Genomic DNA, 23,301 nt, shown 5'->3' on the forward strand with positions numbered 1-23,301 from the left:
TATAGCTGAACTGATGTCAGAAATAGCTCCCATACTTATTAATGTTCCAGTTTCTCCATCAACACCAGGTACTACTCTTATGTTCCTCAACAGGTTCCATGTATTAGAGTACCGGCCATAATAGTGCTAATTTACAAAAAAATTACTCTTCATACATAGTTATGTGGAAAACATCAGGAAGGAAAGTTTATTTTGTTTTAGCTTTTTTAAGAATAGGCAAATCTTTCTTACCAATTCGAAAGTCTGAAGTTATTTTTTCCATTTCTACCATCAGAGCTGTTCCAAGATTTTTCACATTCTCTAAATCATCTTTCATAGAATAGGAGAGGTCCATAAGATAATAAAGGTCAATGGGGTAGTCTTCAGCTCTCTTAAATTTTAATGAAAAGTTTTGGGGTTCCCCTGTTTCAGATATTAAACAACAAATACAAAATGTTAAAAATGTACAACTGCGCTGACAAGAAAAATGCCTTTTTAAAGAAAAGCTCTGAAATACTGATGGAGGTTTTGAACTAGAGGAGTGTGATGTTTTTTCTCCTGTTACTTGAAATGCTTAACATCAAATCACGATGAAAAAAATTTCAAGTATTTCTTTCAAATATCCAACCTCGTATTTCAAGGTATTTTTCTCCCCAAATACTCGCCTGCCTAAAATCAAGCCTCTCATAGTTGCTCCAATTTCTCATCTTCACACGTGCAATAATTTTAACAAGGTTCCTGTAAGATCTAATAGCACAAATTTTCAATATCTATTTGCATCCCAGCAGACTCCAAAATTCTCAGGTTTCAGTTCTAGCAAAAAAAAAAAAATCAACCAAAAAAACCCCCCAAAACCCAACCAAAAAAACCTCCAACCAACAAACCAAAACCCTACCACATTGTTTAAATAGGCTTATAAAAGAAAAAGTTGGTTCTGGATGGAACGTTTCAAGTTACTTTGCATGAAATACAGGCCGAGAGCACAGAAATGGCAGTAAGATAATGGCACGTTATTATTTGCTGCAAGTGTAAGACCAGATCCTTAGTTTTGCCAGCAGAAGCATTTATAGTCTTACTTTGATATTGAGAGTGCAAAACAAATACACCACTGCCACGACTTCCTGAAAATGGGAAAGTATTCTTTTCCGTATTATATATGAAAGGAGGAATAGAATTAGAAGTTCCTTCCCCCATCCTCCTCAGTCACTGAAGTTACAGGGTGATACTGCTGCTGCTTAAGTCTGCTTAATAATCAGCAAACACCTGCTTATATGTGAGCAAAATCAGAAAACTGGGGAAACCTTTAGCTAGGCAAAGTGAATAGTGTATGACACACAGCTGTGCAGCAGTCTTCATTAAAAAAAAGGGCCCAAAAAACCCTCAAAGACAAAAAAACCCCAACCACCAAATCCTAAAAGCTTTAGATTTTCCTTAGCTACTGTTTAAAAATGCCTGCACAGAAAGCAAGCACCCCTCTCTGCAAGCACACATTCCCTCAGAGAACTTATGACCAAGGTAAGTGCTTATAAACAGAGTAATAATCTTTTGGGTGATTAGGTTCTGATTGCCTAGGTCCCTCATATATCCTGATGGAGAAACTTCTGTGTCAACAAAGCAACAATAATTTGGTTTGAAGCTAAGAGGGTAACATTAGAAATAAATAGATGTAATACCAAAACTGCAAAATTCCTTTCCTTTCCTCCCATCGTGCTAAGTTTCTGCAGATCATCTTGCATTTATTACAGCAATCACCAAGCAGCTGATGCCACATACAGGCTCTTACTCCAGGTAAATACAAGGAAGCTGTTGAATGTGTCTGCAGTGCTTAGGAACTCGAAGGACAGTCTTCGTTATGCTCAAGTACTGTGTGAGCTACTAGCCCTGTTTCCCCAGCCCCCCGGCCCCATTTGAAAGAAACAAAGTTCTCTTTAAGGGCTGGAAATGGTGCACAACTACTTTGTTCTCATTCGTGCAGCCTTGTATCCACACCTTTAACCTCTGTAAGTATTTTACGTAGCAATCCAAAAATCTTGCTGCATAACAACAAAACCATTTAGTTCACTTCAGGCATGCAGACTTGAGGCAACAGCAGTACTTCCAGGAAAAGGAAATGCTCTCATAACTTCTCCTTTTTGCTCACTCCTCTATTTCCATTCTAAGAAGCCGCACTGTACAAAATCAACTACAAAATACTGAAAACAATAATTTTACCTTTCTGATATATGTATCAATCCATGCTGTATCTATTTTCTCCTAAGTTCTATTGGAAACAAGTGGTAATATCTAACCTTTTTATAAAATGACACAGTACTTGGAGTGTCTAAACACTTGGGGCTGACCTGAATAGCTCTCTTATGATTACCTAGTTACTTGAACAACAGTAGTTTCTGTAACAAAATGGTTACACATTGAAAACAAAAAATGCAGGTGACGCGGTGACAGAAAAATTGTCGCAAGACTAGAACGAAACTGTCCTTACCAACTCTCAGTTTCAGTAGTAATTTTTGTGGCTGGATCTGTGTAATGGCCTCTGGTTTCAGCTTCTCTGCAGCACCTATTTTACGGTTCGTTACTTCTCTATCTTCAAGCAACAGTTTGTCACCTCTGGGATTTTCTATATCTTCTGCAGGACAGCCTTTACTCTTTAGTGCTGCCAAGTCATCACATCGGGCAGATGTTGGTTCTCCTTCTTGCAAAAAGTCCTAGAACACACAGGCAAAAGAGTATCAAGTTTACACCTATATGCAATTTGTTATACTCTACCCATGATAACACTTATTACGATGACTCCATATTATTATTTTTTTTTAAGTCCAGTAACAAAACACACAGTCCTGAAATGCATTACATTATACTAAATACGTCAGTGACTACTATTTAGTCCAGGAGTCTGCATCTACTTATACTTATCCGTGTATAAGATGGACGCAAGATGAAACTACAACAAAAAAAAAACACCAATGTCACTTCTGACAGAAGGAGGACATCCTTTTAAAACCAGCTACTCTGAAAGTGACAGCAGGTGGAAAAAGCTCTCATCTCAATGTAGTCTTAATAATATGAACCTATTTGTACCGCCTACTTGGCAACTTACCTTCTCTTTCAACTTTAAAAGGCTTTAATTAAAGATTATGTAAGTGTACCTTGGTACTCCACAACAAAATAATAGCAATATGCTGACAGAGCAGGGGAAAGACAGATGACAACCCTTTCCTTCTGAGGAAATTAAATCCAAAAGTAAGATCCATAAGAAAAAACATGTAGCTTTGTTCTGAACAATAAGTTACCATTACCTCAAACCTCAAATATAAACAAAAAGGCTTCTAATTGAGAAATTTGGCAATTCTGTTTTACCCCCCCCCCAAAAATATGCATATACATAAAAATATCTTAAAGTTTGTCAGTTCTTGATGACTAGGACCTACAATGAATCTGACAGCTCAAGGCCAAATTTTAAAGTTAATCAGTTTAATTAAATGTTTAAAGTTTATAAGCTGGTTTGGGGGACATCAAATAGGTACTATATGGAAATAAATATACATTATCATCTTCTAGTGAGAAACAGGAAAATTTCCCAGTTTTCAATAACAAACCAAAGAAGAGCTGTAGAACACATTTTCTTCTGTTTCTAACCTGAAGACGAGACTTTGGCATGTAGTGATTAAGTCATACAATTTAAGATTATCTTACATTTTGTATTTACTTAATTCAATTTTTAATTACATAAGAAAGCACTCTCTTTCATCCTGTAACAAACCACCCACCCACCCACACCAATCTCCTAACCCCCAAGTCTACCAATAACAGAAAACTAAAATCTGAACATCTTTCTTTTATAAAAGAAAACCTTCAATCTCTTCCCCTACTCCACCTATGTCTGCCTAAAACTACCTCCTACTCTGATGTCACTGGAAGAATGTAATTAAGCATACACAGATTCCATGCTGGAATGATTTTTAATTAACTATGAGATAGCTTGTAGGGTCTGTATACACTTAAGATTTAGGAAAGGAGAAGTAAACACATTGTAAACAGCAATTATACTCAAATCGGGACATGAGAAAAAGTTGTAGTATCTAAATTTTTAAGTACAAGTAAGTATATCAAATTGAAGAGCGACATGAAACTATTATTAATGAAAACAAAAATGTCTATACATTTAAAGTATTTTTACTAGAATTTGAAGCCAAGGGGAAAAAAAACAAACCATAAAAGGAATTCTGCAATACTTACGTTTTTTTTACACCAACCACAGTTTGGTCCTGCTTGTATACATTCACCACATGATTTTGCGTTAGCTTTTATGCAGTCACTTCCACCTAGCAAAGAACACTATCAGTCAATTTATAAAAAGGTGCTAACCACAAAAGAGTTTTAATTTATTTCATTCTGGCTTTGTAAACTGAGTTGTAACTACAAACAGGTTATTAACATGAGATAGGATTGACACATTGCACTCCTCTAACAATGATATATTTATCAACATAAAAAACTGCTAAACGTATATAGTTGTTCTAAAGCAACATTAAACTACTGCAATGAAATCAAGTGACTTACCTTGCTGAGCAAATCCATTCCATATCAAGCAACAGAGGATACCAGCCCACGTGAGCAATTTTAAATTAGTCTGAAAAACAAAACCAGAAGCCCAAATTGTATGATTTATCACAAGTAAGTGAACAACAAAAAAAAGGTTACATGAAACTGCAGACATGTAACTGTGCTTCAAAGGAGACAAGTAACTAGAGGAGAAGCAAACAAATGATCTTATTTGTATCAGCTGGACAGTTTTGCTCTAGGACAACCGTGTTTGCGGGCTATACTGTATTTAGAAGACATCAGAGTAGCTTTAAATTGTTTTGAAATACTTTTATGCTAGGTAAACCAGGCAAACATTGCTCAGTCTGAGGGGGAAGAACCCAAACCAATCTTTTAACACCTTATTTATTTTTTTTTAAAAAAAGTTACACTCTGAAGCTTAGAGGGAGACTTCTAAATAACAATACCACAGAAATACAAGTCTGAAATGGAGCTTCTCTGTTCAAGTCTCTGTTTTAAGATAAACATCAAGGCCTTTTCCAAAATATTTTCCTTGCTATCTCCAAAGGGCATTTTACAGCCCAACTTGTCAGCTTATACTCCTAACTAGAAATTTCCTCTCACAATATACAATATAAAGCATCCTTGATATAAACTCAGCTCCTTTTCTTCTTTAGATAACAGAGAATTAATGGGTACCATCCTTAAGAAAGAAAAGACACTCTACCCTTTGATCAGTTCTATAAAGCTTAATGAAGGCCTGGCAAAAAAAAATACATACATACAAAGTATATAATATATATATATAAAGTATATATATATATATATAAAGTATATATATAATATATAAATGCTTTGATTTGAGACAAGATTTGAATGGTGATGAACCACAATTTAGGGTTACTGTCTTGTCATTTTCCTTAAATAGTGGCAAGACTTCATTTAGTACTCCAGAGCTAGGATTACATTCTAAAAATGTTTCAAATAGACCATTTTTAAATAAATTTTCTTCTATTTAATAGCAGGTAGTCACGTCAGGGTCAGTTGTCACATCCTTGAAATTTTGGTACTATTTTAAATTCCATTTCTCTTTTATTCATTATAAGAATTCTGAGGGCTTGGACCATGGCTGCCAATTTCCTTGGTCATCCTAAAATGTTATTGCTAATTAAAGCCTTTCCAGTCATCCTGGAAACATCAATATTCTTAATACTTTTTTGTTCTAAAAAATATCTTGAATGTAGCCAAAGAAAAGCAAATTTGGCAGAGTCTTTTAAAATGAGCATGTCATTTTCCAAAAGAAGTACTATTCTAGAAGACATAACATAAATTAGCAGCAAAGTGAGCTACACTTAAACTAGCACCACAGCTGAGCTTTGGTTTTCTCACGCTGATTTAGGGTCATTCATAACTGTTACTTTGCACATCCAGGCAGACCTAACGGAGGAGGGATAGCTGCTCTAAAATCTGGTGGAGAACATTTCAAACAGAAGCCAACCACTTGCTAACAAACTGTATTCAACAACATTAGATGGTATTAGATGGTTCATATTTTTCTAATAAATTATTTTGGCCCACTCTTCACCAGATGCTGTAGCCAGAGGACCAGGAAGAGTTTAGACATAGGAGAATTAAGATAATTTGCTGTGGAATTATTTTGCTAGATGTTACACATAAGAAATCACTGATAAAAAAGCCGAAGAAAAATTGGACTGTAAATTATACCTTAACTTCTTTTATTTTGATATTTTATTGTAATATATATTACAATGAGCATTACTTATTGCACACATCTAACTCCAGTTTTCCCCTCTTGCCCACTGCTGCAGAGGTGATCAGTCCTTCATTTGCAAAAAACCTCTCTCTCATGAACACTCTTTTATTAAGTCCCCTCTCTAAACAATCATCTAAATCAAACCTGTGCAGCCATGAACCCTGATCAGAGGGGAACCACAACCCAACAGATGTGAGTAGGTGGAAGACAAATGAATGAACTGAATCAAGGTTAGCGAGAGCGAGCTGTTACACTGTGTAGCATAGCTGTGTAGGAGCACACCTATCGGACAAGGAGTCTGGAAGGGAAAGCCTTACTACGTTCTCAGCTTCTAGGTTCTTTCTTCTCTGTTTTATGGTATGTATGTTCTATCTTTAGCAAACCTTACTTCCCTCAAGTGAAAGGATATTTTGTTACTTGAAAAGCAGTTTTGCTTTGGGTACAGCCCAGAACGGGGTGGGCTTTTCAGTAAGAAAAAACTTAAGCTGCTGGCATCGGTTTAGTACTGTCTTTTCTGTTAGCCAAAACGAGAAAATTATAAACAGTTCACCTTTTTAGGGCAGACTAGCAGCGGATGCAGAGCAAGCCCATGCAGACCATATAAATAAGTCAGCAAAGATGTGACACAGTGCTAAAACTATGATTAAGATCACTTGGAAGAGAAATGTTCCTGTGGAAACGCATCCGCATGATGGATGTCGTTCTGGGCACAGACTCCCCGTAAAGTTAACAAGGAAAACGTCCTCTTCCATATATGGCTGCGGCAATGGCTCTCCCGGAGCAAGCTGCCTGCCTTCCGACACACACTAGCTCGCTTCCTTTACCTCCACTGCTTCATAGCGTTTCCATCTGCTGAGTTTTGGAAAATCTCCAGTACAGATTTGCTAATTTCCATTAAATTCTGGTTATTCTTTAATGCAAGCAAAGCAATGTACATCCTCAGCCTCCATACCTCCTCCTAGCCACTGCAACAGCCTGGTCACAACAGTGTCAAACACGTTCTCCTGCAGTCACTGGGCAGTACTGTGGATTGCCCTGTTAGAGATTTTTCTGTTAAGGGAATACACCAAAACAAATAATGCTTAACTACACTGAACAGTCAAAGGAAGCTTTAGGAAATCATTGGTAGAGCTGGAACTAAACCCTGTGTCAGTGTTCAACCACAGATGACGGGAACAGAAAAGAAGCCATTGTTACAAGAAATAAATGACATTTTTGGTGCAGCATTTACGTACTTCCTATTATACTTGTTCTCCCCATTTTAATTAAAACCTTGAAAAATATCCCCGAAATAATCCTCCTAAAAGTGATCCTTCTGCCCTCCAAAAAAACCCCAAACTAAACCGGTTCAAAGCTTACAAAAGGTAAGCTTGCCAAGAACTGAAATCTCTTTAACTGTATCATCAGTTGGATCCTTCTTAAAAGGCTGAAAATGGTATGCTGTTGAAAAACTTATTTTGAAATTATTTCTGCACATTTGTGAGCTGTGCTCTATTTTTGTTACATATTTTAGGAAGACAAACAGACATAAGCTTGAACGTTTGGACTCGTCATTTTCCAAGTTTTTTTGCTGTCTCTACAAACTGTAATGCTTGAAGAGAATTTTTTCTTCATAAAACCAGCTTTGATGGAAACCTCTGGAGCTTCTAATTTGAAATGAGACACTCATTAAGTGACAATAGGAAAAAGGAAGGATTATTTCTCCATAATGAGACTAACTTTGAATTTGCATATCAAGTATTTGGCACCTTTGTAGTCTGCTAATCATCAAGATATTTAGAAATTAAGCTTACAATTCCACAGCACTAAAGCTTTTTAAAACTTTTTAAATTTATTTATTCCAACAGCAACAGCACCTCTGCAGAAAATTAACTGGGCAAATGGGATCAAGAAAAAAGCGTAAATTACAGAAAAATTAATTCCTTTGAAATGACATATTGAAGGCTGTGCTGATCTCCTCTCATCACCTAGCTCAGTGTTTCACCCCACCTGATGCAGGCTGCCATTTATACTGACAGTAAGAACGTTAACAACAAGCCGTTAGGCCACTGCAGTATTATTCCACTCAGACAAGCAGCTCCTCATCTGACCCTGTACTCCAGCATCCACCAAGGCAATGCCAAGCAAAGGAAAACACTACAACGACATCTGCCCCTACTGCGTACTGAAGCATGCCTTGCTGCAAAGCTTTCTACTGAAATACTTAACAGTGCTTCAGACCACAGGGGAAATGAATATACAGTAAGAGTCAAGTTATCGTGCAGAAGTCACCTTTCTGAAGCAATAACCAGACAGCCTACTTATTCACATCTCGATACACCACTCTAATTACCCTTACAAACCCAGAAATGACTAAGCAACTCGTACTTTTGGACTAATGTTTGTGCTTCCTGCAGACTGACACCTTTTCATCAGCTGTGTTTCCATGGGTTTAAAGCTTGATTCAGAAACGCTGTATGGAATTGATCCCTCCTAGACCAGAGATCATGTTTACAGCCACTTTCATCTAGCGTAAGGATGGTAAAGTCACTCGAGAGAGCTGTCCCCCCTCCTCGTTGATTATTCACCCTTGTTAATCAGCCTCCTGGCCGATTATTCATACTACTTTCCTTTCTGACCAGTGCTAGCATTAGTGCAGCCACTGAGGAGTGCTGGAGCAAGGAAAAGATCTGGTGGCTGAAACACTAATCCAACAAAGAAAGTGGCTAGTTTAGGCCATCTTGGGTACAAACGTGCTTGTCCTGGCATGGCAGAGGTAGTGAGATGGGGATGGAGAAAATAAGAGAACTGGGTGAAAAAAAGCAAAGGATACAGTCTGTGGCTGGACCACACTGGTCACAAGTCAGCCTCCACCTCCAGCCATCAAAGTTCTGGTTAAAAAAAGAGCACGAATAGACATGTTTCTAAAATAAGCAGAATTAAATAGCCTCTGGAGACACCCATTACAGGACTTGATGGCTACCCTGCTAAAAAAGTTCCTTCTTCTCTCACTCCAGATGGTTTACTGGCTTTAGCTGGGGGCCACACTTTCCAGTGTGTCTTTTACAGACTGGTAAAATTAATCCCATTCACATTTCTGGTCTTCTGACTTTGCAGCACCCCAATCCAAATGGAAATGTTTGAAGTAAGCCTGCCTTCAACAGCCCATCTACCTGCAAGCCTACCAACAGCATGATTCATCAAGACCACGATGTTCTTTCTCTCCCAGCAACTTTGCAGACATTAATGGAGTGGATTTTGAACTGCTTGCAGCAATATGGAAAGAATGGGACATTAACCCAGATTAATGTGCAAAATAAGAAATTCTTTAGCACTGAAACAGCTTTTACACAAAAAATTAATCACATCAAGACTCTTAGTCAAATTGCGTCCTGAAAAAGCTTTAAGGCATAACCACTTCAGCTTACTGGGACACTACAGAATGAAAGAATCAGCAGTATTTCACATTGGACTTCATTTCTCTCTGTCAGTTATTACCTGTAAGTTAGTGGAATAAAACAAGCATAGTCACCAAAAACTCACGATAAGCACTTCCATAACAGCTCTGTTTTAGTGGGGCATCGTATGTTAAAATAATATATAATAAACCCGTTAGGACATAAATTTTAATTATAATTAGAGTTAAAATCTACAGGAAACCAGCTTTCTGCTCAAGTTAGGGATACCAGCTCCTGCAGGATCGTTATCTGACACCATCTATCACAATTAGTGTATGTCACTAGTTATTTCAGAAGATCCCCCTGCAGGGCTGAAAGTCCAAAAAAGATGAGAATACACATTTCTGCATGCTAGAACCACGGGGAAATATATCACAATTCTGCAGATTCTGCATGGAAACTACCTGCTCCCCTCCTACGCTTAGTAAGGCAGACAAACATACACAGTGACTCAACTGGTTTGTTAAGACTCTCAGTTATACTGTGTTACTACCCATAGTTTATTCATACTTACAGCTCTAAAAGATTCCTCAAGAGATCAAGTCATGTAAAATTCACCAAAAAGGACTGGATTCAATAGGAAAAAAAATCAGTAAGCATTAGGTTCTAAAATCAACTTGTGGGTATGAAACCACTACCGGAAATCCAGCATGGGCACCTGAATCATATCGCCTCTTCAGCTGAATACATGAAAATGTTCATGTCCAAGTACCAGCAGGCTGAGGCCACAGCTCACAAGAACATATTTGGGAAGCTGCTCATGGTATTGGCTTGTTTTCCCAGAGTATGGGGTGTTTGTTAGTTTATATAGGACACAGCTGCTTCCAGACAGAACACCTAAACGCACAAGCACTCGCAGTTTGACCATATTATTCCTTTGTACCTGGATGTCACAGGAGCCCTCAACTTACTGACAGTTCTAAACAATGGAACAAAAAGCAATTAGGTATTTTTCTGAAATGTATTTTTTGCTCTTCATTTGAATTACTGAGTAGAAACAAATCTGCCCAAGTTAGATGCCTGGCTGCAGGGAAGGAGATTTTTCTTGATAGAACTCATAGACTTCCTCTACAATCAGAAAAATAGAGGTACCAATTTCAGAACAACTGCAGATGATCAAGTTTTCTGATATTTGACATCTCTCCACCTTGAGAAAGGTAAAATGTGGTAGATCCAGCTGTGATACAGTTTGCATGACAGAAGGTGGTAATGGTTCCCAGATACTTTACAGCACTGAGGCATACCCAGGAAGTCAGGTAACTGGGCTCCAGTCCCTCCTCAGCCCCAAAGGGTTTGAATTCACGTTTCCTGGGAACATTCTATCATCCTATATGATATACTGGTAAGAGCCTCTCTACCACTCTAATTAAACCAAGATGTGCTATGCAACGAAGAATGCAAGGCACAGAGACAGAGAATGAGCTGGTAAGAGTTTTAATCCTTGTTTATCTACTGAAACACTCAGATGGTGGGAGGTAGAAGAAAGATCTAAGTGGGGTTCAACAACCTGTTCCCTGTAACATATATATAGTTTTTACAGCATATTGCTAATTGATAGAAGTAAAAAGTCTTGAGACCATGATTCAGAGTATGAGCTTTATTTCTTTCTCCCAAATGCCCTAACCTGTAGGAATGTGAAGGGAAACAGATGTATGTTCACACTCAGACAAGAAGAGAGCCTCGACTGCAAACCTCCTGTATCATGCATGAGTACTGTGACTAGTACACACTGAGCTGAAATCTCTAATTGCAGGCCTACTAATCTGAACTACATGGCCTTCTCTATAGACTTAAAGAAGTTGAAGTGAATACGTATCCTCCAACAAGCAACTGAAGGCAGCCAGGGAGCTGCTGGTAAAGCAAGGAGAGACCTACTGAATTTAGACCTCTATGGAACATAGCAAACCTATTTAGGCAGGATAGAATACATGCCATATTTTATTTAATGTATTACTACACATTTTTTCATTAGCAAAATCCATTGATATTTTCACTTAATGACAAACAAACTTCTGCAACTGGCTGCAAGCCTAAATTACACCCATCACAAGCAAAACCAAGTTGCATAGTAAATTGTAAAGAACACTAGCGCTGCTAAAGCCTACTCAATTTGTCCTTTTATAACATCTTTCTTTTTCAGAAGTCACACAAGTCCAGATTTCATGCCGACAATAGTGACAAAGTAAAATGAGAGAAGATGCTCAGCGACAATGAGAAGATGCTGCAACTGACAAAGAGCCTTCACCTGTCAAGTCAGCAAACCCCAAGCCCACCCCTGATCTCTTCCCTTTGTTCTAATGTCTTTCAGAGAGCAATGTGGTGCAGGCAGGACTAACATTGGTTAGTCAGCACCAGTTTTGAAGGAAGGATCTTTTTCCAGTAGTCTACATACATACCACCATGCACAGAAGGTTTGTATTTCATGACTAGACCTCCTTAGTACTACCATACCATCAGTAATTTTTAATTTAAGAATACCTTGCTGTATTAACCATCCTTGTCCCTAGCTTGGTCCTAATGTGGACAAAGAGACTTTTTGTACAATGTTTTCTCGACCTGTTGGATTATAATTTGAAGCTAAGATTCCACAGTTTAGGAGTTACTTTGGAAATACTCATGAGAATATTATTTTTTCCACACAGGTTTATTTAGATATTTTTACCAGGCAATTATCCACAGACTGCAATTTATAGAGTAAACTCTGACAACTGTATTTTGGAAAACTAACAACCAGGTGTATTGTGCTTAATGTTCAACATTAAATTAGGAGAAAAATACAACCCTGCATATTCTCAAGCAGAGCTTGCAGAGGCCTGCAGCTACATCTAATTAAAACACCAGCAATATGCTTTTACTGTTTATTACCTACGGCTTATACTTAGTTTCAACTAAACATTTGCATCTTTTCCTCAAAAGCCAGTTTGTAACTACTTCTTGCTACTCTACACCTCTCAAACTATTGTGCTTACTAAAGAACAGAACAAAAAAAGCAGAATACCTCACCACCACACACCTGTGCTCCTCTCTCACCAAGAAATCCCATGTCAGTGCGTCCTGCCCACAGAAAGCTGGGATTCCTACAAGGACATTATGAAGCTCCTTGAATTTTAAGCAGGGACAAAATAATGAGATCTATTCATGAGCTGCTTATGCTAGCATGAAAGCACACCACAAATACAACACCTCTCTAAGGCTAAACAGCTACCATCCCAAGCCCACAGCCGATACTGTGGTTAAAACTATTTTCTCTACCTACAGCAGCTTCAATACATGTGCAACTTGAAAGCCTCCTCTCTAAGGATAAATATATAATGAAGACATGTAAGTATTAAGAACCAACACCCCTAATTTTTTCCCCTTAAAACTGTCACTGACAAAAAAACCATTTTCCATACTTTTGCAAACAGAAGTTGCCAGTAGTTCAAGTCCATCACAGCCTTACTCAAAGCACGTTGTCTCCAAGAATTTGTAAAAATTCTCACTGTACACAATCTCACTGTTATCAGCAGACATTTTTCCACAACAAATATTTCAGGGGTTTCATTATTACAAGCACCTCTTTACACAATTGTGATAAAAACAGAGAAAAAAAAATCTCTGTTGTTCCATCACTTTTCAAATGCTTTTAGATCCATCAGTCATTTTTTCCAAAATAATTTAATTTCTCCTCTTGCTTAAGTATGACACTTCTTTTTGGTGGTGGAGAGCGTGAATTGAGTATTTCACTTGTTTACATAGGTCTTGCTAGTCTACAAGACTTTTTGGCTAAGTTTAGCATTTCCATCTCAGACAGATTACAATTAGGAATGCCACGTAATGATTTAAGCCATTCTAGTAGAAAACATGGGTGTCTGTTCCTTGTGGTAGTATTAAATTCCCACACACTCTGCACTACTTACTACTCACATAAAGAGACTATTTAATTTTGTGCAACTTAAACCTCACATTCATCCACACAGGGGGAAATGAAAAGTTTAGTTAAACATATAAATATAGCTCTTACACAGCTGACTGTAACTGATGCTTCTGAGGCCGTACTGCCTTAGTAATATCCACAACTGTCACATCATCTGGCTAAATTTATGTTAATCCAAGCTTTTATTTTAAAGGAAAAGCAGAACAGAGACATTCTTAGTAAAAAGCTAGAGAACTTCAGCTAATACAATGTCTTGCTTATCTCTTTCTTTAAGAGAAAAGTTGCAAATGTCTCGCTGGCTGTTGCTGCAGGTACTGCAGGAAGCCAGAAGCTGGCACACCGCAAAGGGCAAACTCAGCGGAAACTGTCATTACATGGCAGTGTTCACCCACCAGTAGCTATCATTAACACTCAGGGTAGTTTCAGCAACCAAAACCAAGATGAAAGCTAACTGCTGCTAAAAGGAACAGCAGTGCTACAACATATTCTGCCCCCCTCCCCCCCCCCCCCCCCCCAAAAAAAAAAAAGTAACCTCTGCCCCTGCACTCGTACTTGTAGACCTCCCCTGCCACCATCCTGAGCCAGTTTCCCTGGCTGGGCTGACAGAGGGGTACCTTGAGTAATCCCTCTCCCCTCGACACTGAAACCTGCTTTCTGAGCCTCAGCGAACTGAACCAGAGCTCCACGTGGACAGAGGAGTGCTCAAGAAACAACCTCTATAGAGTGGCAGGTGGCTGTCAGAGTGACTGACCTCCGAAATTACACCAGGCTCTTTGAGTACTGCTAAACCAACCTAATGCAAGTTTTTTAAAAGATTCAGGATTCTAACACAATTTAAAATGAGACTTGTACTGAAACAACTCTCATCCTCAACATACTTTCAACACTGGGTAAGCGGTCAGGAAAACGATCACGCAGAGCTAATAAAAACCTGGTCATCCCACAGAACTACGTACAGCCTTAAGAATCTGTATCTCTCTACGATTTATTTAATAAATATTTAATTTTACATATGCCCATTATATGCATTTTAAGATATATATAAAACTAGTACAATTATTAATTCAATGGCAATGATAACTGGCTAGGTATAAGCACACAGTGAAACAAACAGTGGACTTGATGCAGATTGTAATCCTGAAGTCTCAGCACTTACAAAAAGCTCACCAACCTCAGGAAAAAAATTATTTCAACCTTAAAAAAATGTCTTTTTTTATTATTGTTTTTTAAAAAACAGACCCATCTAGAGAAAACAGTCCTTATTTGAACAACCTGCCTACTTTTGCTACGTACGTTTGCTGCTTTCCACAGGAGGATTTGAAGCCTGGAGTCCACAGGCTGCTTCTAAAAGGACTGCAAGAGATAATAAAAATATGATGTTTCTTAAAGTAGCTAAGGAGATCTACCAGTTTGCCACTACTGAACAGAGACAGCTCAGCTTCTCCAGGCCCTAGAATTCCCCGCTTTGCACACCTTTCATCTATTTGATGCCAACTGCAGACAATACTTTCATCTCTCAACGCGACAGCAGAACAAGTGAAGCACTCCTTGCTGAGTTATTTCTCACCTGGTCTAGCAACCTAAGATAAGATTACTCAAATCAGAAAAGCACTGAAGCATGCATGAGCAGATGCTGTGAGGTTCTGCAGCAGTTTACGCCAACTTATCTCTGGACAACCACAGTCCCACACTCATCTGTCTAGGAGCTGCACATTTTCCTTTCTTCCCCTTGATCTGAAGCATGTTGTTAGTAACATGTGGTCACCCGGTTGAAACAGCTGATCTAGCTGAAAATTAATTTTTTGCCAAGGTATTTTTCAACCAGATCAGCTACCTCAATGACTTACTGTACAGCCTCATGACTTCCACTGCTGACACAAGGAGGATGGCAAGACTGCACAAGTACAGGCAGGAGGGACAGCTAAGACCTACGTTGGTATAAATTGCTGCAGTCGTGTTCCTATGTAAATAAAACACATTTTTAGTTAAATTCATGGTTCAAGGGCCACTGGAAAATTTTCAAAGTAAGAAATTCAGGTTAATTTGAAAATCAATTGTCTACAACAGAGTTTTAAATTAATGCTGAGTGAGGTTTGGTTGTTTTTGGTTTGTTTTTTTTTAAAAAAACAACTCTGCAGAGATGCAGTATTAAAATTGCTTCCAGCTACAAGCCAATGTTAATCACATTAAATACAGGCATCATTCATTTAGAAAGTGAAAGTGCATTTTGAATTATACACCAAAAAGAACCAGTAACTGGAAGCTTTTTTATCACGACCTAAACACTCTCCAGATTGGTCAGCTAGCAGTGATAAAAATGCTGGCAGCAATCTTACACACTACAGTTACTCTTTAATGCTAAAATTGAATTTTTCACTGAAACTGCTAGTATCGGCAACATGGCTATGTAGCATTTTAGTCTACCCTTTGAAAAGTTATGTAAACAACATCTGCAGTAGAAGGAGATAACATACATAGAAAAAAATGTTTACCATTGTTTATCAATTTTATGATGCTATTTAAACAACCTATAGCTGGTACATATAGTATGTTCTTCCAAAAAAGGAAATTTGCTGTTTCCTTTTTTACATACAAGCCCACACCCAGGAAAAATTACACTGAAATTCTTGGTCACTTATTTCTCACACAGACTGGTATTTGCATAGAAGTGACAAAAACAGCACAAAAAAAGTTATTCCTTATTTTTCAATTGTACAGTAAAAGCAAAGAACAAATGTTATCCCCTAAAATGTTACACTTACAGATGTTTTGGAAACGCATGTAGGTTACATTCACACACACCTGAAACACAGATTTTTCACCTATTCTGACAAAAAACGAGCACACTGACATTTTGAAAACCATCAAGCCTTATATTTTATGCAGATGGGCTTCAGTATGCCTTTCCACATCAGGCCAAACTAGCTAGCCCCAGAAACCGAGCACGTTAACATACACAAAATACAACCTTGCAAAACCTTCTCTGAGGTTCCTTTTGTGGTAATTCCTGACTTTATCCTATGCCTGCTAATTTCCTAATACACCAGAAAATATAACATCAGTGTAATAAGAAAAAACAACAGCCAGAACACACCAGCAGCACATAATCAACCTTGCTTACTCTAGCCAATATTGTGGATGATGCTAGCAAAAATTTCCTCATTTCTCCTTTTTACTATCAGAAGGGGGAGCATTTCACTTGCTGACTGGACAAGCACAAAGTCTTCAGCCACTCCACTATCAAAGATAAGGTAATAATAATGAGAGGTCAAATGCAAAATTTAATCCCAATTTAATGATAAACTACTACTAAAATGTGTAATTTTTTGATCCCGGGGAGAATGTTTTTTATTTAACATCAAGAAGGTTACATTCTTTTGTACTTATCTCCACTTCAGAAACAGGCCTTCCTTTTAGCTGTACTCATCTTCACACAAAACCTTTTTACCTAAGATCTGGAAAACCAGACAGCTGAGGGTCTAGGCCGAGCTTGGATGTTGTCCAATTTAATACTTGAGCAACTGAATCTGCAGAGGGTGCTGGCCAAGCTACTAGAATGCCAGGTCCTTCAAATGACCTATGGTCCCCGATACGCTCCTGACACTCCAGTTACCCCACAATTCAATGGGAGAGTTCTGTTTTATGGCAGTGCAAGGCCACAGATCGTTCCCCGTGCGTCCTGCCAGCCTACAAAGACACGGAACAGATGAGGACAGGTCAAACTGCTTCGTAGCCAGCTGCACAAGAGGCAGACACGACTCTCTGTGCCAATGTGCAAGGCTAGCACCATGTTAAGACACACTAAACTGCAATTCCACCAAAGAAAATTAACAAACCTTAGAACGACAGCTTGTCTTCCTTTTTCCTTTGAAAAGGGAACAGCTCCTGCATCTTTACGTCAATAATTACTTCAAGGTTATGCCAAACCAGACATCCCAGTGTAAGGTCTGTTTTTTCAAAACCACAACCTCAGGGACGAAGTACACGTTAACATCTAAGATACTACCTTTGATTCACAGCATCACCATTTCCTAAGTGAAATACCGACTCTTTCTAAATTAATCTAACACAATTATTTTTCTTGTCTTTTAAATAACCACAAATCAGTCATCTTTACATGAAGTTCAGTGTTTCAGTTTAGCCCAATATATAATTATTCTTTTTCATTCTACCACAAAGGCCAAGAAAAGAAGAAAGCTTTCACTTTTTGCGTTCACCTTCCACATCAAAAGTGCCTTTACTTGCACAGCTCTAAAGGTTAAAATTTTGTTAATAGCCATAACAGAAAATTAACTACATGTGAGTTACTTGTATGTGGCATATATACTACACATAAATTTATAGTTTGATACAATAAGAATCCATATAAACAATGGCTCTCCTTCCTGCTTATACACTAGAATGTTCCAAGAGCAGAACTTAAAAAAAAGCTAAGTCAAAACTAGGACTAAACTGAGCATAGGTGATCTTGCAGAAAACACAAATTCAAAATAAATGAACTGTAAATATTATGTTGATCTTTTGGGGTGAGAAAATACTGGCACTAGATATTGTGTATGTTACAGTTTATGAGCATTTTAAGAAGAATCTACACTTAAACGGTCTTACAAATTAGAAGTGTAAAGATGTCTATAAACAGAAAACTAATGATTTGTTGGCAGAACGTGAGAACTGCATTAATTTATCAAAGATATGCAAGGCGTTCTTCTGTGGGAGAAAGGAAAAAGGATGGTGAAAAAACACTAGTATCTTCTTAGATCTTACTAGCCGTAACAACAAAGTTAAGATTCCAGCCTCGCAAAGCTTCCCCCTCTAATAAAAACCACAAGAATACTGATGATATTTTGCTGCTGCTGTTGGAAAAGAAAGAAAGCGCATGAAACTGCTTTTAAGACAGAAAGCATTATTTCATAACCCTTTTTGCAGATGACTGTAAAGAGAAATTGAGAAAGATAAGAGACAAAAATGTCGCTCTTAAAGAGCCTTTTACTTAGTGACACTCCAAAGAGGTTTACAGGTCAGGTACGAATCTTTTATTAACTTTCCCAAAAGAAAACATTTTTTATTATAGTCTCATGAGGCTACTTTTCCTACCACGTGCTTGGTTATATGCAGATTTTATACTTAATTAGTGACTTTACCATCTATGTGAGCATCTTCAATCTATTAATGGGAGAATACAATAGCCTAGGCAGTCTACTAACCACTCTGAATAGTCTAAGAATACAAAAGTAAAAGAACGAGCTTATTACAAAAGTACAGGATGCTTAATAACAACATTCTGCTAAGAAGAGCACCCTTAGTACTGAAAACGACAACTGTACTATTTAGTGATGCATATGAGGTGCCCAGTGTCTCATTTTCCATTCACAGGAATCAGAATTTTCATTGTCTCTGGATGACATTCCCAATGGAAGCTATTTGGCAAGCCTACACATGCCTTAAGCTGGGCTAGAAACTCATACAGTCTGTTATGAACACAGCTAAAGCACATGACAATTTCTTACAATGAAACTACGCACTTTTTTACTGGTACTTACACTACTAATCCACATGGTGGGAGAGAAGAAAGTTTAGAGAAAGGTGTCATCATAAATTTATCCTGACTTACAGTTTTAACAGTTTAGGTTACTGGGCCACACCTATGCAGGACAAATTAAAAGAAAAGAAAAAAAAAAAACCCACGTAGAATTTGTCTTCCCATTTGTGGGTTAACACCAAAATTATGTACTCAGCTACCCAAGAAACTCCATAACCACGACAACTGACAGATACCGGTCAATATTGTGGTCCACTGTGGTTACTGCAAGGCAAGTAACATCATCCTTTTCAGAAAGTTGGCAACAGAATACACAACAGAACAGAGCAACACAGAACAAGGAGGAACTACACACGAAAAAAGGAGATGGTATTGGCCACCATAGATGACAACATTATTCAGCATTTAAACTAACCAACAGATTCTGATTTTTTGACACAAAAGGAGCCTTAAATCAGACCGAGATATTGCCAGTGTGTCCAGGAGACAGAGCCACAGAATTTGTTCATCTGTTCACAATTCTGTGACACTCTTGAAAAACAAAAAAACATCCTTTTCAGAAACAACAGCTAACCCCCCCTACACCAAAAACTCATTTTTCTGTAAGGCTCAGAGATGCACGTGTTTGTATAAAAAAAACCAACAACCCATGCACGCACACACAAAAGCAGAAACCTAAAAAATCTCAAGTCATCTAACCAGCAATGTCAAAACTGCTGATGGGAACGCTAACACTAGTTAAGTACCTTCAAAGCAAAGCAAGCAGAGCAAGTGGAAACAATCTGTAGAATCAGCAATATAAAGAGAGATGGGGCATGAGAGGTAGGAAAACATAGGCTTAACTCAGAGTTTGCTACTGCTGGGAGATGGGAAATTTTCTACAGGGCACAGAACGCAGCAGATGACTTAAAAATCTAGTCATAGGGGAATAGTACAAATACTGGCAAGTACTTTTTAATGACACTTCCAAAATAAATGTAACTACATATTGCCTTAATTACATTTTTAAGGATTATTTAATTTATGTAATTGCTTTATGAACTCTACCAATAGATCCCCAGAAGCTTAAAAAAGAAAGAAAAAAAAAAAGGTACTTCCAACAAGGATTCCCTTTCAGAGGGGCTAACTGCAGCTCCTAAGAATCAAAAAGCTGCCAAGGGGATTGGTCACCCCCCAAAAAAAAAGTTGGAATAAATAAATCACTTGAAGTTCCAGAAAAGCAATTGAGGGCAGAATAGGCTCCACTGCTGCCAAGCCTGGATTCCCTCTTTTCTGGATCTGTCTAATGTCTCTTCCAAGTGCCATGCAAGGAGGCATGAGCAATCTTAAAGCTAGCTAGCTTGTCACTGTTAATTCTGATTAGGAAAATCCCTGACTGCTTTAACTTCAGTTTTGCAATGTCTCACTGATTATAATAGTCTCTCTCACATGAAATGGGTACAAAATGTATTTGGAAAGGAATGGGGAGGAAGAGGAGGTTGAGTACACCAGTTACCAGCAATGCTCCATCCAGACTCTACTCTTCCCCCAAAAAACCCACTCCCCATGCCATGTGGTGGGTCCAACTAACAGAGAACAGAAGGTAGTGCAGCTCACGCATCCACCTCCCTACGTGCAACAGTGACATGAGCAAAGGCCACAGCAGGCATCACAAGCAGGTCTGCACTGAAGCAGCCCAGGTCCCCTGGCCCCCAGGCAGGAGAGGAACAGCAGGAACTCTGCATGTCTGTCCACTAGAAGGAAAGGGAGCGGGGATGGAGCCTGTTTCAGAACTACACCTTCTGACGACAGCTTACAAGACAGTCCCATCAAGAGGAGATACTTCAACAGCCTGTTTAACAACAGTCTTGCCACAATCAGAACCATTTCTGAAGGCCAGTAACCAAGAGCCACGGACAGCCAGGAAGCCTGCAGTAGGCTGATCAGAGGGCTGGAAGAACCACAAGCTAAGTATGCATCACATCACTTGGCTAAATCAAGACTGGGTGGAAAGGTAGGCATGACAACTATTTGCAAACAACTGAAGAGCATTCATACCAGTGGCAGCAAGGGAATTATATTCAGGGTAACAGAGAACACAGCACATGCCCACCCCATGTTTGCATCACTCTTCCTGAGCTAGCCTTTCTGCTACCCAAGTGATCTACCTCCCAAGCTGCTTGCTATATCATATGAGCTCTTTTCAAAACTGCATCATAGTGGAGCTACCCTGAGAGGTATAGGGAGGATGGTTAAGAGCAGAGGAATGAAATCATGAATCAGGAAGAGAGAACAGCAGGAAAAGTTTCCGGACAGTTTGTTTTCAGCTGTGGGAATCACATCCCAAAGGAAGTGGTAGAAGATTAACCACTTGAGTCACTTAAGACATAACACTAAAATTCTGCACTCACATCAGAAACTCACATCCCTCCAAATCAGTCCTTCACAAGGGTGGGCATAACTAGGAACATGATGCAGACTGGATGACTGAATGTACAGAGCAGAATGAGCTCCCTGGCCGCACACAAAAAGAACACCAGATTTTTAAGTGCTGACACTTCATTTTGAAGTAAGTCTGGTTCATTCATCAACGTGGCTGGCAAACAGATACCTTAATCAAAGTTGGAGCTCATAAGTGCTGTTAAGATTTCATTCTGCATGCCTGTCAGGTTTGTACCTTTCAGCTGAAACATCTTTGAAAAGGACTAAAGTTGAAGGTGTTAACATCCAAAACTTGTCTTGTCTTGCCTACCCATTGCCAATGGCGCACTGTTTCTGCAGCCCTTACAAATATAGCCTTAGGCAGGCTTGCAAAATGCTACTTAACCATTTGCCAGAGGCAAGTGATATTTTGTGACAGAGAATGAATCATCAGTTTCATCACTGGGATGGATGTGGACAATGAATGTCTTCACTGCTTTTAAAGTCTTGTTTAATATAGTCCAATTTACATCTTTCTAGTAGTAAATTATTTCTTAAAAAAAAAAGAAAGCTTCTACCAAGTCATTTCATAATAGAAAACAGATTTTTCTCACCCTACCATCACTTACCAAATGATTAATGTGCCAGGAGTATGGATTATCTAAATCTGTTTTCACATACATAAAGCCCTGCTCCATTTCAACAGCTAAGCGCACATGCAGCATTAGTCACAAGCGGTTCCACTAATCTGAATGGAGACAAGCCTTATTTCTAAGGTTTGTGTGTCTTGGCATGAACCGGACTGTAGCACCTATGGCAAACCTACCAGAAAAATCAACATTTTCACCTAACAGGTATGTGCACATGTGTTGGCATGAATGGACTGTTGTATTATACCAAGGACAAATGCAGAAGGAACCAAGAACACTGTTCACCTTTCTTTTCTTGAAGAAAAAAATAGTCACAAAGGCTACCTGATGAGTCTAACAGGCAGGCAGACACTTATTCCATAAGATAAAGACATTTGACATGGGCTAAACAGTGAGTCAGAAAATTTCCTACCACTTCATGTTTCCTTCCAACCATCGGTATAGGAAGTTAGTAACAGGAGACAAAACACTGTGCTCCCACTGCTGTAAGTTATTTCAAAAATATCCACGTGAAAACAGATTGCATACAGAGGCCTCACATTCCTGCTTGCACCCCGACACAAGCTTATAACAAGTTATAACGGCTCAGAGGCACAAATACGAATGCATCGAGCAGTCAGAACGCGGCACTACGGTCATTCAAACAGTGCACACATCCCGCTCTTAATGGTTACTTTTCGCAGAGATGTGCGGGTCGAAAGACTGGATACTCACGGTCCTACACCGCCTCGCTCCGCAGCGTTTCACCCCGGTAACTCTCCCCTCCCCGCGCCCGCCCCCGCGGAGGACAAGCCTGCCCCGAGGCCCCGGCCCCGACGCCGGCCCGGGCGCTGAGGGGGACCGCCCGCCCTCTCACGCACTCCCCGGGAAGCCGCCCGAAACTTTACCCCGTCTAGTGCTGCCGCTTCCCGGGCACCTCCGGGCGGGAGGCCGCGGGCGGCTCCGAGCGGGGCAGCGGTACGGGCTCCCACCCTGGCTGCGAGGGCAGGGTCGGGGCGGCCCGGCCGCGGGCGGACAAAGGCCCGGCCGGCCCCCGCGGGGACGGGAGGCCCCAGGCCGCCGTCCCG

The 23,301-nt window shown here is 39.2% G+C and overlaps 1 protein-coding gene across 3 annotated transcripts in view; it reads right to left on the reverse strand.

Moving 5' to 3' along the window:
* Nucleotides 1–23,301, reverse strand: part of ITGB1 (integrin subunit beta 1) — a 45,263-nt gene that overhangs the window by 21,396 nt on the left and 566 nt on the right. The window contains exons 1-5 of one of the 3 annotated variants that reach the window (XM_055804400.1): nucleotides 14,939–14,957; nucleotides 4,537–4,606; nucleotides 4,213–4,298; nucleotides 2,459–2,681; nucleotides 232–402 (exon numbers count right to left, since the gene is read on the reverse strand). In XM_055804400.1, coding sequence (XP_055660375.1) covers nucleotides 232–334 — 103 coding nt within the window. In that variant the 5' untranslated portion in view covers nucleotides 335–402; nucleotides 2,459–2,681; nucleotides 4,213–4,298; nucleotides 4,537–4,606; nucleotides 14,939–14,957. Of the gene's footprint in view, nucleotides 1–231; nucleotides 403–2,458; nucleotides 2,682–4,212; nucleotides 4,299–4,536; nucleotides 4,607–7,244; nucleotides 7,263–14,938; nucleotides 14,958–23,301 lie in introns of those variants that run through there. The other 2 variants (XM_027781645.2, XM_055804399.1) reach the window with 2 other exon arrangements.

The sequence above is a fragment of the Falco peregrinus genome, chromosome 5, assembly GCF_023634155.1.
Source record: "Falco peregrinus isolate bFalPer1 chromosome 5, bFalPer1.pri, whole genome shotgun sequence".
Classification (NCBI taxonomy): Eukaryota; Metazoa; Chordata; class Aves; order Falconiformes; family Falconidae; genus Falco; species Falco peregrinus.